The following is a 17,774-nucleotide window of genomic DNA, read 5'->3' as shown; positions in this document are numbered from 1 at the left end:
TGAGAGGAGTTTCTGGCGAGTACAGACACACAAACCAGACAACAGACAAGTTTAATTCTGATCTGTCATCAAGTTACTCACTCGATGACAGCCGCCGGCGCTGTTTTTCATTTTAATTGCAGATAGCGACAGTTTACTGAGAACCTGAATGTTTTGTACTCAGCTCTTTGCTAATGAGAGAGAGAGAGAGGGGCTGATGCTCACAAAGTAGAGCTGCTTTGTAAACGTTTCTGAGAAGCTGAGGTGAACAAAACACAGACTTCAGTGAAAAAAGGATTAGCATTTGATTTGATTCACCAATTCTGATCCATTCAAATGCGGCCGGTATCTCCCCCAATACCAGTCCTTACAATTGGCACATCTCTACAGAAAACATAAGCAGGCCAAGAAAACTGTCACGTACCGCACACAAGAGCTTGACGTGACCCGGAGTAATAACCTCTGACCATTTTAAACATATTTATTGTCCATGTGCAGGTAAACAAACAAAATCAGAAACCAAGTCGTCCTTCCTTTACGTGGAGGAAGATGACTTGCTGCAGGCTACCTGCACATTCATCCTTCATAAACCGAGCCACGTCCAGGCAGACTGTAGCTCACTGCTGCCTGCAGGTACTCACGTATTCACAGCATTTTTTTCACAGCACTGGACTGTAAAATTGTAAATATGCAAACTGCAAACATGTGTTAATCATTAAATCTCTCAACAGTTGATGTGTGTGTGAATTCACTCCAGCTGAGAGTCTGAGTTGATTAAGACACAGCTATAATTTACTGTAATGTTGACTAATGTCTTTTTGTTAGATTCGTTTTTGGATATCAGAAGGTTAGTCTGATGACTCCTGTAGCCTGACAAGTTGCCATAACTGCCATATTGACATGTTATATTTACAGATAACGTTTATTTAGCCAAACTCACTTTCCTGTTCCCACACAAACACACTTTTGTCCTTTTTAATTTATCAGTTGGCCTATCTTTGTCCTCTTTTGCATTGGAAAATGGATCCATTTATTACAAGAAACACATTGAAATCATGTTTGAACTACAACAAAAGTGGCAGGGCGGCCAATATTCTCGTCAGCTACAGTTTAAAGAACCTTTGTTATTGATGTAGCCACGTAGCTAACGCAACATTATCCTTTTAATTGTAGAATTGAATAGTGGTGGTATCATAAAAGACAATGTGGGAGACTTTGTTATGATGATAGAAGCTTTGTGTCTGTTTAAAAAAATTATTAAATGAATTACTGCTATGATTCTAGCAGATTACAATACAATATGTGGATGATGAACATTATGTGCACAAGATAGTGTATTTTTGTGACAAGAGTTAGCTTCAGCTAAGTAGCTAGCTGCAAGGTTCAGTGCGTTTAGCCACAAGTGTTTTCATCAAGATTTTTAGCATTAGGAAAATGTTGCATGTGGAAAATAGGTACAAATAAATGATTAAATGTGTGCCAAGACACACTCACACATGCAAAATGGAGGTTGAATAAAATGAATGAAAACTTCCTCCAGTCAGTTGGTAAATAATGATGAAATATAAAACTCCTTTTAAATGTTTGTTTTGCATTTTATACTGTTTTCATAAATACAGTATGAACAATATCTGGTAATCCTTTAAAGGAGACCTATTGTACTGCATTTCCAGTCCTGTACTGTAGTTCTCCTGTGTGGCAGCTTTGCATGATTCAAAGTAAAAAAAAACAATCTTGAGCCCGTTGCGCAATGTTGCACACCGTTTTGAAAAAAAAAAACCCGTTGCAAACCAGTGCTAAACGTTTTGAGATTGAACTCACCCCAGGCTATCGTTGCCGCTGAGCGGTACAGGCTGAGCCTGTGCGGAGCAAATGACCATATATGGAAAACCGGTTCCGACCATATATGGAGCCGTTGGTAGAAAAAGCAGTTCAAACCAGAGCTTTCAGAACAGGAGGAAATCTGAGGTTTTTGCTAACAGGGATTTCTTTTAAATACTTTTACCTCATTATTTGAAGCTTTGGGCATGTGTAACACAAACATCCAATATTGTGACATTGTAGGTAAGTCAAAAAATGTGGAAAAGCTTAATAGGTCTCATTTAATAACACCAGGTGTTGATTTGGAGAATGTCTGGACAATCTTCCTAGAGGGCTTTAAAGGAGACCTCACAGATTTTTAGATGTAAAGTTCAGTTCACTGTACATGAAATGTGTGTTTAGAAAGTAAATCTCAATAAACTACAAAAGTAAAATATTCCAGGTTTAATACTAAAAAAAAAAAAAATGTCCTGCTTTGGATGTGTTTTTAAATAAAGTCATCAAAAAAGTATAGTGTTGAAATAAAAGTACAAAGAGACCGCAGTAAATGTGTAATTTTCATGTTCATTGTAACAGTCTCACCTCACTTCTCTGACCACTGAGCTCAGTCAGTCAAAAACCAAACCTGGAAATACCTCCTGAGAAGCCCTCACATTAACACCACACCTGTCCTTGTGTAACATGGAGGAGGAAGATGACTTCCAGCAGGCTGCTGATCTCTCTGCACACCATAATTCCTTTGGCTGTTGCAAACAGGAACAACATTGTCTGACCTTTCACCCTTTTTCCACAGCCACTGGAGGTTTAGATCCTGTTGTAGATGGTCCTCTCTTTATGGCTCCAGTCTTAAATCACTGCTAAGCTTTCTGCCTCACTGTTTGCTGCAATCAGTGAACATTCTCGCAGAGGGCGACGTCTCCCCTTTTATAAACGTGTACTCTTCCCTGCACTCGTTGTAGATCCATCGAGAGACTGGTTATCTACCTATCTTCCTTGAGCTTCCTTGAGTGCCGGCTTCCCTGCAGCAGCTGCTCGTACAGCTTTTCCGCTGTACTCGTTCCCCGCTGAGAGAAGCTTAGACAGATAGGGAGTTTGTTCCAGAAACAGATTATAGGCTATAAAGTGAGATTTTTACAGTAAACAAATCTTGCTGTTTTTGAGTAAAATCTCTGAAGATCAAGCGGGATGGTTTTTAACAGATTTTTTTTTATATAGCAGTCTTGATACATTTATAAACCTTAATAAATCACATCAACATGATTGACCTTACATATGTAATGTAGGTTAAGTTAAACACATGCTTAACGTTGTGAAACGGTAATAAAAGATTGTGGTTTGGGTTTAAGTATGTTACGTACTAAGTCACTTACTTTAGTTAACTTAAAACTTTAAACTGTCCATCTTCTCTGTCTAAAATGTGCACCTGGTGGTCCTCAAACGAGTGTCCTCTGTTCTTCAGATGTAAATAAACTGCTGAGTCATGACCTGAGGAGTTGGTCCTTCTGTGTTGAGCCATGAGTTTGTGTAGTGGTTGTTTAGTCTCCCCAATATACAGGTCTGTGGATTCCTCATACACTAGATTGCTTTTCCTGTGTTTTGGTGTGCGGTCCAGTATCTGTCTTAGCGTGTTCTTGGGTTTTAAAAACACAGGGATGTTGTGTTTGTTGAAAATCCTCCTGAGTTTCTCTGATATTCCAGACACGTATGCAATCCCAATGATGTTGTGTTTGACCTTCTTCTCCTCATCCCCTGTAGTTTTGGTCTTCTTTCTGGATTTTCTGGCTGTTTTCACAATCCATATGCAGCCCAATACAACAGTTGTCACGCTGTGTGTCTGCCTTGTTTAGTTCTCAGTCCTGTTATTTGTAGTCCCTTCTGTATCTGTTATTTAGTCTGTGTTTTGGTTCCATGTCTTAGTTCCCAGTCCGGTGTTAATGTCTTAGTATTTACTCCTGGTCGGTGTACTTCAGTGTTTGCTATTTTGATCTGTTCAGTATCTGTCTTAGAGTTGTTGAGTTTTGGGTTCGGTCCTGTCTGTGATCCTTTGTCCAGTATCTGTTATATAATCTGTCTTGGTATTTCCCTTATTTGCTGTCCTGTTCCATGTTTAGTGTTGTCCTGTTTCCCAGTCAGTTCTGTATCTGTTCCCTACTCCATTCTGTTAGTCAGTTGTCATGTTTCCAGTTTTGAGGTTCAGTTCCTGGTCATGTGTTCTCTGTTAGCTCCTGCATCATAGCTCCTAGTTCTGTGTCTCAGTTCATGTCTTAGTGTTTAATTTTGGTCTGTGTACTTCTGTGTTATTTTGCCCTTGTCTGCACTGTGTTCTCTTTCATCCCAGAATCAGTCTCTGTTTTCATTTTTGGTTGTAGTTCTTGGTGATCTGTCTGCTTGTGTCTTTATTAGTTTATTTTTATTCCTCTGATCTGTTATGTGTTCAGTAACCTGTGTCATGTCTGTTCCCTCCAGTATCCCTCTGCCTGGCTGTCTCTCTGTTCTCTGCTCTCTCTCTGTCTGCCTGTGTCTCGTTATGTCTGTCACCTGTGTTGCTCCCGCCCTGCTCGTTAGTCCCTGTGTGTATACATACCTGGTGTTTCTGTTTAGTCTTTGTCCGGTCATTGTCGCGTGCTTATGCTCATGTTGTCGTGTTTAGCCCGCCCTGCTCGTCGTGCTCTTCTTGTCATTCCTTTGATTTTGGATTTCTGTTTGGATCACCTTGTTTTTGGACTCTGTTAATCGACCACTCTGCCATTAAGTGTGCTCGCCTTTTGTTTGTTGGTTTAATAAGTCTCCTGAACTGAACCTGCCAGCCGCGTGTCCTGCACCTTCTCCACACCACAAACCCTGACAACAGTCCTGTATAGTGTTATACCAACAGGTTTTCCTTTTGATTTGCCCATAACATTTATATCAATGAAGGTAGGCTAAAAAGCAGAAACATCTCCTTGTATAACTCAAAACAAACCACAGCCTCCAAAATTATCATCCAGCTAATCAGCACCTCTCTAAAACAACACAAACTGAACAATGTAACCTTTGTGAACAGAAAATTTATTGAAGGACTGTTAGTCTTATAACATAAATATACATTACACATCTTTTATTGTACATTTTTATTTCATATTTATGATTCTTGACTTCCAGTACTTATTTTTTCTTTTCTCTTCGTTTATTGTGACTGTGCACCAAAATACCAAAGCGACACAGCAAAAATCCTGTTTTTGATTCTAGCTAGCTGTACCTAATAAAGTGGTAAATGAGTGCATATATTGTTTGCCTACTCAGCAGAGCACGAAGATCTTTGGCTAAAAAATGCGTTACTCCAATTTGGGAGACTTTCGTTATGAATGCATCAGATTAATTGATTGCAGGACTTGTAATTTTGTCTCCTGTGATATTAGTACTTTAACATATTATTTGAGTACTTCTTCCACCAGAGTTTGTATACAGCATGATGTGGAAGTGTACTGGAAAGAAAACATTGTGATGTGATGAGTTGTTGACCCCAGATTGTGTCTGAATAAGCTGGCTTAAGAGAAAAGAGATCAGCGGGACGACGATCAAGCAGACTTTCCATGACTCTTCATGATGAGACGAGCGTTTCCTGCCGGGGTCAGAGCAGCGACCAGACGAGACAGCTTCCACGCATGTCATGAATGTTTGTGCTCACGACATCGAAGCTGGTCTCCGGCCAAAGTAAAGATCTTTCCGTGTGAGGTTTATTGCAGCTTTGATAGATGTTTTCACTTTTCTATCACCGCACACAACAATGGAAACTTTGTTGTTTTGAAGTAAAGACGTGTTAATGTGGTGGAATTGAGGCCGACATGGAAAGAAAATGTCCAAATCAGCCAAGTATGTGAACACATACAAGGAATTTGATTCCGATCTTAATTTGCACGCAGCTTCAAGAACAATTTGCAGCAACATACAGCTAAAAGCAATAACAACAAAGCTGAACAAAGGTAGGTAAAAAAATAAAAATAGAACTATTATAGATATGAGTAGGTGGAAAAAAACAACAATGACAAACAACATACAACTGCTTCTGTACATTGTACAGCGCAAAGGAATACACATTAAATTGGATATTTGTAGGTAAGATGTGCTTGGAAGATTTTAGTTTTCAAATGAATTGGATCTTAAGAATGCATTTCCAAACACATTAAGTCCACTACATCGGATTATTGTCTGAAATGTATTTCAGGGAACTATTTAAACAGGAAAATCTGTAAAATCTTAAGGATTATGACCTGAAAGGCAAACCCTTTGTCTTTGACGTGTGTGTATTTAGCTCGATGCAGAGCTGGCCATCTTAACTGAGGGTAAAGGATTTCATATTTGAGATGTTTTAACGTAGAACATTCAATACAGTAATTTCATTAAACTCAAATGTATAGAGGAATATGCACAATCTAGGGGAAAAAATGAACTAAAATAAAGGTTTTAAAACTTGATTTTGACACAGGTTGATCTGAATTCCGTCTAACAAGATTTCATGCCGGCTGTTACTTCAGTGTCAGACTGATGCGACCCTCCTGCTCCTGCTCCTTCCACTTCCACATCACATTCATCCAGATCTTCAGCCATTGCTCTTCAGCCCTTCACCCCCCACACCAGTGTCTGGACTCCATTGGGGTGGATCTTCCTGCACAGCTCACGGCATTAAAATAATGAAGCCACGATGGGGTCTAATTGCCAGACTCTTCTCATATTTCTTCAACTTTCCTCTTAATTTAATTACTCTTAAGCTTCTTTTTCAATTAAAGTCTCTCCTGATTGAAATATCTTTGTTCTTCTGCTCCAACAGCTGCAGCCTGTAGACAGAAATAATTCCCCTGCAGCTTTATGTAATTTGATGCATGTACTTATTATATAATAATTTCCAGTACAGTTACTTCACTACATAAATCATTAGTCACTGTCCATCCATCCAGCCTGAGTGTATCACTCCAGCACACTGAACCACTTCTCCGATGTTTACGTCTTCTCCATCCTAAATCTCTTTTCTCTGGACGAGATCTTGACGGTTAATGTTACATCAACAAACTGCGTCTCTGCTTCCACATGTCAGATTCACTGTGCTCAGGAAACATGAAAGAAATGAACCTGTGTGCTGTTTTATGTAAAGACCATAGAAGAGCCGCTCCATGATCATAAATGTTTCACATAATCTCTATGAAGAGAGCAACTGTAGCGTACTTGACACGCTGTGACATGAACAGTAAAGTAATAAGACCCTTTGTTGTGGTTACAGTGTGTAAGACTCAGCCAAGTCTTCACTTTGACTCATTTTCAATGCATGCAGACTTTTCTGAATACAAAGTGGTTAACATACAGGAAATGTTGATAATTGGCTCTTTAGTTACTGGAGAGCTGCCAAAAACAACCAATAAATCCTGGGCTCGTCATGCTTTAATGGGAGTTATCACCATGACTGAAACACATGTTCAGTCAATCAGATCGATCCATATGTTGTATTACACCATGTAGAACAGACGGAGGATTTGTGTGACCAGAATTTGAGGAGTTTCACTAGTGCTGCAGACACACGGAGGCCTCGTAGATATGTTTCTTTGAGCTTAAGCTTAGTCTGAATTTAAACTTTATTCATCCCCGAAGGGAATACGGCAGCAGCGTTCTACATAAAATAAAATCAAGTTACAAAACATAACACCCAGGGTCAAAACTATCTGCAAATACCTTTTTGTTTTTGTCACCTCAGAGTTACCTCTTAATACTACCTCTTAGTTGACAAAGAAAACAAAATGAAGGGACGATCACATGCTGAGAATCAACAGTATTCTAGCTGATCTGCTGGCCGTCTCCCTGAGACGACGTCACAGCCGCCTGATTGAGAGTGTCTGTTGGCTGCTGGAGTTCAGCACTAAAGAGCCACTTGGGGGGTTTAAAGATACAGATTTACCCCTAAACATGGAGCCAACGTTACTGCCAGCTGGACGGATCATCACAGATCATTTCTTGGCCTCACAGGTTGGTTCTGTCTGTTACAGAATTGATAAACGATTCAGATTAGAAACACTGTGTTGCTAAATCGTCCAGGTGCTGTCTTGGTATTGTGATTAGACTAACTCCTTCTTTACAAACTAGCATGCAGACAAGTACTTGTCAAACCCTCAGTTTTGTGAAAACAAGATAATGATGTGTAAGGTTTTGCTTGTAGCGATGAACCAATACAGAGAATCATCAGCTGAATCTGCAGCTCCTCTCGCCTTTATGAGGCTTTTTAGTGAGTTTCAGCTCATTGTTTATATGTTCGTCTGCAACTTTGCTGTTCTGGTTCCTCTCAGCGCTCTCATAATGCTGTTTTCAGAGAAAAGGCTGTAAAATGAAAAGCCACCGTACACGACCTGCTCAGCACCAAACAGCCGACAGACACTGTTAGAAAGTAGCTGGTGAACATAGCGGAGCGTTTTGCAGCTAAAGAGTCAGATATCTCCCTCAGGAGCTGGTGGAGACCAAACACAGAGCTAACGGAGAGAGAATTTTGGACTCACATTCATCAGGTGACACAAACACAACGTCACATGAATGTTGCTCTGTAACGGCTGGATGTGTTAATAAGCAACTGTTTGCTAACAAGTTCATCATATTCAGAGTAAATGTTTGATGCTGCAAACAAGTACAAAACAATATTCAATACAGTTTAAAGGTTACATAACATTTTGAAATGCTTTTTACTTTCCCCTTTACTACAAAATAAATAAATTCTTCCTTCACTGTCAGTGGGAACAAAGTGTATGAATGAAAAGCAGAACTGAGACAGCCAGTCATCCTCCCTCTGATTAAACACATACACAGATATGTGTGCGTGTGTGTCTACCTGTACACACTCACACTGAAGCTTCAGGCTTGTGTAACAAGTTTCTGGGCTTTGAGCTCATCCTCTCCAGGGGCCGCTTTATGGAGCTCTGCCTTTTGAATGCGGCTCAGTAAAATCCACATTCAAACTGCAAAGTAGGCTGTAAAAAAGCAGCTCGGTTTACAGACAAGATCAGCTCGTTTCCATATTGTTGTGCGCATGAAAGGAGCTTTCAGCGTGCATGTGATACTCGAAAGTACGATTATCACCTTTTAATCTCCTGAAACATTTCTTGAGATGTATGTGTAGATCCGTGACATTTTATTATTCAACATGAAACCTTAACCCACTTTTTCATAGTCTCCAAATGTCAAGCTGACTGTATCGACCCCGCCTCTGAGTTTGACGGCGACAGAGCAAAATATACACTCAGCATCCAGTCGGCCTGCTTGTGTGAAACCTCCACTGATTCCATATTTCCCTCATTAGTGTGCAGCGTGCGGGCCAGGTCCATCTGCCTCCCATTAACAGTGGCAGCCAGAGAGGCTCGACTCTCACACAGACTCAACTTACGCAGCCCATGTGAAAGCCTCCATAAAAAGTTTCCCCGTCGTTACCTTTGTGTCAGGGAAAGATGTCGTTTGGAAAAGCTCATACCAGGATTCTTTGCCTGAGCAAGTCTGCCACCTACTGGTAGAGCTGGGAACAGCAGCGAGGTCAGAGCCTTGGTCAGTGCTCATCACAGGGTTAAAAAAACAACTGAATTATCAGTCAGTTTAAAAAAAAAAAAAGTGACAATAAAACATGTTAAGATTTAGAGAAGAGACTGTGAACTAGTTCAAATAAAGAAAAAGAAATCAATAACACATTTTAAAAGTATCCAAACTATTTTAAAATATATTAAGAAAGGAGAGATCTCAGTAGATATTACTGCTCTGATCTGAGCTGTTTTCTTTGTTTTTGCTTTGATTTGGGGCTTGATAATTCTTTGGGACTGCAGTTCATATAATTTGTGGGGTTTGCGGGGACGTAAACAGGAAGTATAACATTTCCACAGAGTCAGTTTGTTAGCTGTGGGCTACAACTTCAGCCCCATATTTAAGATTAAACTTGTTTACCATTAAAAGTATGACGAATTAGCTATTAGCAGTTCCTGTTTGCAGTGTGCCGATGATTGTCCAAACATCACTTTGATACCGAAGAAAACATAAAAACATGACGATACTCAGGCAAGTTCTGTAGGGAAAAGGAAAGGGGCAGGGACTGTTCAGTCTGTTCAATCATCATCATCTAATCACTATTTTAGCACTTTCACAACAAAAATAGGTCCGTTACTTAATAGATAATGCTCAGTAAAAGTGTCTACAGGTGACATAATTCACCCTCTGGTGGCCATATTGGAGGTCAACTGGTTGCTGTCACACAGCCAGAACCAAAACACATTATATGTCCCTTATGTTTCTATTAAATCCAGATTAACAACTCATGAACAAAAACGTCTACAGCAATGCAAGCAGCTCTGCAAGGCTCCTACTTAGCTTTGAGCTAACGTTGGCATGCTAACAATGAGATTGCTAACATGCTGATGCTAAGCAGGTATAATTTTCACATCTTAGCATGCTAACATTTACTAATAAGCACTAAACACAAAGTACAGGCTACGGACTAATGGGGTTGTTATTTATTAGTTTAGCTGGTATGGCTACAGGTATGTTAGCTACAGGTGCTAATTAAAGAATTTTCTGATGGTCTGGTTAAACAAAAAGGATCATACTCTTTAAAAAAAGGTCTATCTCTGTAGGGATCGTTTCCACAATGTAGTCAGATAATAGCAATCTGAGCCTGGCGGTGACCCCAGATTACGTTGCAGTCCGGTTTCACTTCTGCTGGCTTCAGCGCTCTCACTCATACTGGACCAATTTCTCGAAGTTGTTGTCCCCATTAGTCACTTAGACACAAAAACAAACAAAACAAAAATGGGATCCAGGTTGGAAAATACAGATTTAATATGAAAAGTCCTGTTAAACCAAAGTCTGTTAAACTGCCCCTGACTTATTACCTCAAATGTATACTCAATTTGACAATTAAAATGACTCATGTTTTTATAGTTAATTCATTTAAAAAGGTACTGAAATACAAATTTGCCTTACTGGAATTAAGAGCCTTCACATTCACACAGGTGTTTTCAGTTACTCTGATTAGACGTCTGTTCAGGTTGAAGGTGGAAAGAGCTCTGATGGTATGTGACCAAACTCCAAATACCAATGACAATAATAGAGGTGTAAATTTTCCTGCGCTAACAGGTGCACCAAAACTTATAATAGAGTGAAGATGTCAACACATACATCACCCACAGAGTCCGGAGGAAAGGTCTCATGAGGCAAAACCATTGGCAGTGTCAGGTTTAACAAAAGAAAGTGGATTCACTGGCACATTCCAGACTCTCTAATATATTAAAAAGTAATCAATAAAGGGATTATTTAAGGTGGACTGAAGAAATAACATGAAATTAATATATTCTCGTCAACATTCCCTTGTTTTCAGTGTGATTTGGCATGGATTAAGGAGAGATTAATGTGAATTCGAATGTTATTTGAACGATAATGAGGGTCTAATGACATTGTATACATTCTCATTCATTTCTACCATGCAATGAGAAAAAATTGAAATCATATCTCCCCATTTTTCTTTCACTTATTCTCCTCTGACTGGGGACTGAAAGTCCTCAGAGGAGGATGTGAGTTTTATTTTTTGAGAGTGTTGTCAGATTTTTATCCAATAGAAACAAGCTTTCTGGTCCAGAATCGGCTGCTGATTAAACCCAGCTGCACGTTCTAATGACTCATCTCCTTTGTCCAAAGCGCTGTCTTGAAATATGGTAGCTCCAGCGTTGTGTAATTGTGACATTCTTGCATTGTTTGATGTCCATGAGACTGAGCTGAGTGGTCTGCAGTGCATGTGTTGACTGACCGTACATGTGGTGCAGCTCTGCAGCGCTGACAGATGATGCATTGAAGGGCAAGTGTTTGGAGTTAGGAGCACTTGGGAGGAAATATTTTGCCTCTGCAGTTGTGTTTATGTTCTGACAGGGTCTGGTACACTCTTAGGGCTGAGCGATGATGCTGGTCCAGCATGGTGGCTTTGATGTGTGTTTTCTGTGGGATCTGCTCCATCCAAAATAATCCGAACTCGCCTCTTCCTTTACAGAGAAAGTGAGAGTTTCACACTTTTGTTTTTTTGGCTTGGCACACTGAACGCAGTAGAAGTTTGTGTTTGGACTTCATGGCACAAATTCCAAGAAGTGGAACCAGTTTTATTGCGAGGAATGTGACTCGGTGGGTTGTTGGATTAACATTTGATTGGACTGATGATAATTGCTTCATATTTTGTATCAAAACACTTGACCTGAAGAAGGTCGATGTGAGAAATGTGTAGGTTTCCATCGCTGTCCATTGATTCTTAACACTTCCTATTAAGTTTTGTGGTTTTAGTAGCTTAGGCCAAATTATTTATCTGTTTATGAAATATCCTAACTGACTTTCTGAACCAAATAGCAGCCCTCACAGTTAGCTTTTCAGTGTTTCAGAGTTGATGTCCAACATGACTTCTTAATGCCACGAGATGGTGTAACACATAACACATCTGTGCCTTATTGTCATTAGCAACATTGTGCAACACCATTAAACAGCTGGTTTTCAACCCGTCCACCACTAGTGTTTGTTGATGCAAAGCAGGCCCTTCATTACCAAACACATCTAAACTAAATTAATTATGGGTCATTTTAGCAAACTGTTAGTTTAACATTAAACTTTTGTTGGCTTTAAAACTAACCTTCCTCTGGGGGAGGCCGATGTGCACAGCTGTAGGGTTACGTCGTTTGTGTTGCTGGGATGTAGCAACATACGGACGCTGAAGGGTAACTTTAGCGTAAAATAATTACCGTTTGTCACGCTGTCTGAAAGCGTCCGTTATAACGCACTGAGATGAGAACGCGTTGGAAAAGCTGTTGCTCTCAAACATTGTCCACTTAATCAGCTGAATCAGTATTCTGGTGAAGGGACAGATCAGCTGGGAGAGAGGGTTTTCATGGGACGCTGGAAAAGCATTTGTAGTACAAAAATAAATAAGCTTATTTTGATAAATGTTGTGGCTGCTGCATTTTGCAGTTTGCTTTGATACACTTAAAATTATGGTATTTGGTATCTTACATTTTGATGCATCTTTGCCCATCTCAGCTAGTGAGCATCCACTGGAGAGGCTCTGGCATGTTGGTCTGTCAGCTCTAATAGACGGTACTTATAAAAAGGACCTTTCTAGTCCTCTTTAGTCTTTTAATGTGTCCAATACTTTGATTAATGACAAAAATCCTGCTTCCTAATGCCATCAGTCTTAGCTGTGTGTTTAGTGCTAATTAGCAAATGCTCGCATGCTAATATACTAAACTAAAATAGTGAACATAGATCGTAAACAACATATCTGTTTAGCATCAGCATGTTAGCTTTGTCATTTTTACAATCTTAAAATAAGTATTTAGCTCAAATCACTGCTGTGTCTAAGGATTATATTAATTATATTAATTCATCATCTTATCACACTAAATTAACCACAATTAATTTGTTTTATTAATTATTTCCAGCACAATTTAAGCTACGCTAGGCTACTGTACAGTTTACAGATCCCAAACTGGTGACCCATGCTGACTTCCACGACTCGTGCTGATTCGAGCTCCTGAGAAAAGGTGACCTGCTGGGCGTTGTGCACCATGAGTGGAGGTCAGCTCTAATGAGACAGAACATCTGAAGCCATAAAAAGCTGGAGGGCAGATAAATGACGGCGGCGGTATGAATCAACCCACCTGCTACTCACGTTCACACGTGGGTCAGATATTCTCGGCTCACCTCACTGTTCCTCTTAACTGGAAAGATCAAGCTGTTCATCATCGCAGGATCTTTTGAAGTTATGGTGCTGTATCATGTTTATGCCTCTAGCACATTATCTGTTAAGCAGCATATCTGGTTTAGTATGCAGATTTTTGGGAGGTCTTCAAGTGCTGCTCATGCTCTGGCTTGTGTTTCATTTCATCATGGTCACAGTCTGCTTAAAGCGACTCTGAGGTTAAAGGGTATTTTTAAACCTGGATCTTGTTTTCCAATGTTTTTGTGTCTATGTGACTAATTGGGAAGAGATTTTTTGAAATTGGTCCAGTTTTGAGCGAGGGGAAACAGGGCTGCAAAGTAATCCTTGTGGGCAATTGCGCCCCATCAAAGTAGATCCACTAAAGTGCTTGTTTTTGCCACTGACAGGCTCAGATGGTTATTTTAAGTGTCTGACAACATTGTGGAAAGACTCTTTGTCCCTACAGAGTCAGACCCTTTTTTATAGAGGAAGATCCTAACCAGAAACAGTTATAGCTATATCGCTCTCTTCAACAAAGCCACCAGACTCTATTGATAAAAACAGTAACTTTACCTTGTTAAGTTACGTAATGTTATTTTAACCCAAACCATGATCTTTGCCTAAACCTAACCAAGTACTTTTGGTGCCTAAACCTAGCCAAAATAGCGGCGTTTTGCAACGTTAACCACTACTTTTATTTTGAAAGTCTAACCGGACGTTACGTATTTATTGTTGCTAACTTTAGCATCCAAAAACCATGCAAAAGGGTACCCAGGGTGTTAAAGAGCGATGCCAAGGGGTATTGAACCAAGAATCTGTATGTGACGAGTGGGGAGTGAGAATGTGTTAAAAGAGGGTAAAAGAGGTTGATGAGAGTGAAACAAAACCATGTGGTAAAAGAGGCTAAAAGGCTCTATAGAGCTGCAGAGCTGGTGTTGATTCTCAGTGGGTTCAGCACCACAACAGACCATATGACACAGTACTTGTCATTTAAATTTAATGTCAACAAAAAAATATCACTAATCGGACTTATAAGCCATCTCATTTTCCAGCTCTCATTCAGCTGTTTGTACCTGGTTAATTCAAAACCTCTTTTAGCTCGGCATTTATTTTTTTTTTACCATCAAGCTGGGAATACCATACCAACATATTGTAACAGCCAGAATATAAACATGTCAGTTTAGAGACGTTACAACCATTAAAATGACTACAACAAGTGCATTTAAAAAACAAACAATCATGTCACACAATGCGTGTAAACACAGTCAACTGAAGCCGAACAAGCGTTTGTTGGACCTTATTTACAGGCTGATGAGGAGCAGGAGGAGCAGTGCAGGAGGTAATATGGTCAGCAGGACGTTTTGGCTGTTGTGCGACGCAGCGTTGAGGCCATAAAGGTAGTTTTGGCTGCACAGACTGCAGTCTTCACCGCAGAAGGAGCAGGTGGACATGTCACTCCTCCACTCTGATTTATACGTCCTCACAGTCCTCCGCCCTGGAAGAGTGGGTGAAAGGTCATAGGTTAAAGCGTCAACATGAATCTACCTACATTTTCATCTTGTTTGTTCAGTTCTTAGTTTCTACAATTTAAAATCCAAGGGTGTCAAATTTTAGCATTTCCGATTGTGTAGCTTGTAATAATAATAATAATAATAATAATAAACTCTTACTTGGTTCATAATAATCATAGATGAGAACAGCTGCTTCCTGCACTTTGGCGACCTTATACTCCATGAACAGAGGAATCAGTAGACACATCTCCTCTGTCGTCACCTGGAAACACATTTACATTTGACCTTTTAGTCTTTCACTTCAGACACAGTACAGTGTGTCTGCGAAACAGATGTTTCAGTGAAGCTTACAGAGTCCAGGTAGAGGATGACTCTCCCTGGAAGCATCTCCACTTTCTTTATGACCTCGTTGGTCTGGATGCCGTCTGTCGGCACGCTGAAGCCGCTCAGCAGACCCACCTCCATGATGGCCATGCCCGTCACATTCAGACCCAGACCCTCCGACAGACTGCGGGCAGCGACAATATTGTGAAAATGTTAGAAAACTATACATTTTATAGAGTGAGACAATGAATTATCTTTGTCATACATGTGCAGAAAGACTGAGATTCTGAAAATAATAACTTTGTTTGTATAGTACTTTTCAAAACCAAGTTACAAAGTGTGTACAGTAGAAACAAACAAAATCCAGATTTGCAAATATAAATGTAATACAATATAAAAATACAAAAGTACTATATTTTAACACACTATTTGTTTTAAAGGTTTTTTTTCTTTTTTATTCTATTTAAGCTATTATTAATACCATAAGCATATGTACAAACAAAAATTGTATGAACTTACCGTAATTTCAATATATAAAATTTCTTTATATGGAAACCTTTTAAAAATGAAGTCAAAAATTTATCCAAAGCGACTGACAATTGCTGTATATATTAGAGGTCGCACGCCTCTGGAGGCAATTAGGGGTTAAGTGTCTTGCTCAGGGACACATTGGTGGATTTGTCACAGTGGATTCGAACCCGAGTCTCTCACACCAAAGGCATGTGTCTTATCCACTGTACCATCACCATCCCAAGTATACTTTAATTATATTACATTTAAATGAACAGAAAGTTTTGTAATGTATTATTGATCATTATTAATTAAATAAATGTTAATATATATAATATAAATACCAACTTTTCTTTTTCTTAACTTTACTTATTAATTCTTTATTTAATAAATGATTGAAAATTTAGTAAAGAACAAATTTCTTATGCAACATAGTTTGAAGTGGACTCTTACTCATATCAGCATATTATTTTGTAAATGGATAACAACAGTTTCAGTTTTGTTTCTATGCAATATTGTTCTGAAATTCACATCTGGTGTTTTTATTGTTTATCCCCTGATTATGTTTCACCGTCTGTAAACAGGCGTAGTGAAAGTTTGACAGCTATCATACACATGCTGTTGATTGTTATGTTGCCGATACAGTTGCATCACGCCGGCGTTATGCGAACAAACAGCCGACCTGCTCACCTGGTGCAGATGTACACATGTGCTGAGTTTATTTCTTTGTCAAACAGCTCGATGTACAGATGAAACGCCTCTTGTTCGCCGGCGTCTCGTCTCCTCCTCATCAGCTCCTCGCCTCTGACGTTGTAAAACACGTTCAGCTGAGGTAGAAGAAGAGGTGGCGAGATTGGTTTCAACATGAGGGTGCAGACTACAGGACCCAAAGTGTCATGTTGGCATGAGAGTGCACAAACTACACAACTGACCTCAGACCAAGTGTGCTCATTACAAGATTATTCCACAAAGACTGGATTAAATTATGTGGTTGTTACAAGAAAATCCTGTGAGAGGTCACTGTGGGGTAGAGAGTGGACGTTTTTCCAGGTGCAAATGTGATGCATTATTCCCAAGACACATGTGGCGCGTGTAAGAAACAAAAGAGCACAGAATGGATTTACACAAGCCATAAGGAAGATTGAGGAAAAAAAAGGAGCGAGCACATGGTGAACTGAAATAACTAACAGAATAAAAAATTAATTTAAACCCCAATCTTAGAAAGAATTATATTAAAGTCCTCAGGCTGCAAATAAAAGCAAGCAGATGTCGGGGGTTGCAGTTTGTGTTGTGATAAACTTGAATTTGAACATGACATCATATAATTGCAATATAACAAGCAACTTTTTATTGTCTCGTACAGCAGTGGGCAGCCATTGTGCAGCGCCCAGGGAGCAGTTAGGGGTTCAGGGCCACCCTTGACAATGGTCCGTGCTGAAACCCTCCGGTTTCCAAGTCCCCACGGACTGAGCTAAAGGGCAACAACCCAAAGAAACATGCGATGGCTGGGAATTGAACCCCGGTCAACTTTTTGGAAGGCAGCTATGCTCACCACTATACCACCATCGCTGAGGACAGAAAGGCTATATATTTTCTATGCATTTACCTCAATGCTACTGAGACATCAGATATACACAGAAAATACAGAAAATGCAGCAGGTTTGAAAAAGCACAATGAGTTGAAGACACGTCTCTGGCCTGCTGAACTACTTTTCTTAATGTCTATAAAAAGAAGTTTCTCATAGTAGTGATATACTGTGTTGACATTTCCGTCGTTTTACCTGAAACAGTGCGAGTCCACGACCTTTTGCAGTCACCCGGAGGTTCAGCTCCTTCTCCGGTTCAATCTGAAACAAGGTGAGACAAAGTTGCACTCTAACTGCAGATCAGTGAGCTGACTGGGAACAAGTCAA

At 39.8% G+C, this 17,774-nt stretch overlaps 1 protein-coding gene and 2 long non-coding RNA genes across 3 annotated transcripts in view; 1 reads left to right on the top strand and 2 right to left on the bottom strand.

The window, feature by feature from the left end:
* Positions 1-4,437: 4,437 nt before the first annotated feature.
* LOC123978391 lies at positions 4,438-6,621 on the top strand. The gene is made up of 3 exons (XR_006826939.1): positions 4,438-4,716; positions 5,323-5,509; positions 6,266-6,621. It is a non-coding gene; the product is annotated as an uncharacterized LOC123978391 (long non-coding RNA).
* Positions 6,622-10,279: 3,658 nt separating this feature from the next.
* Positions 10,280-10,945, bottom strand: LOC123978390. The gene is made up of 2 exons (XR_006826938.1): positions 10,771-10,945; positions 10,280-10,568 (listed from the first exon to the last, which is right to left on the bottom strand). It is a non-coding gene; the product is annotated as an uncharacterized LOC123978390 (long non-coding RNA).
* Positions 10,946-14,499: 3,554 nt separating this feature from the next.
* cd109 (CD109 molecule) overlaps positions 14,500-17,774 on the bottom strand; it is a 30,382-nt gene continuing 27,107 nt past the window's right edge. Inside the window, exons 30-34 of the mRNA XM_046061436.1 lie at positions 17,643-17,708; positions 16,552-16,688; positions 15,379-15,535; positions 15,187-15,289; positions 14,500-15,011 (exon numbers count right to left, since the gene is read on the bottom strand). Of these exons, the coding sequence (XP_045917392.1) occupies positions 14,818-15,011; positions 15,187-15,289; positions 15,379-15,535; positions 16,552-16,688; positions 17,643-17,708 (657 nt within the window). The 3' untranslated portion in view covers positions 14,500-14,817. The remainder of the gene's footprint in view (positions 15,012-15,186; positions 15,290-15,378; positions 15,536-16,551; positions 16,689-17,642; positions 17,709-17,774) is intronic.

This window comes from Micropterus dolomieu, linkage group LG10 (genome assembly GCF_021292245.1).
Source record: "Micropterus dolomieu isolate WLL.071019.BEF.003 ecotype Adirondacks linkage group LG10, ASM2129224v1, whole genome shotgun sequence".
Taxonomy (NCBI): domain Eukaryota; kingdom Metazoa; phylum Chordata; class Actinopteri; order Centrarchiformes; family Centrarchidae; genus Micropterus; species Micropterus dolomieu.
This window is presented reverse-complemented; position numbering and strand designations above follow the sequence as displayed.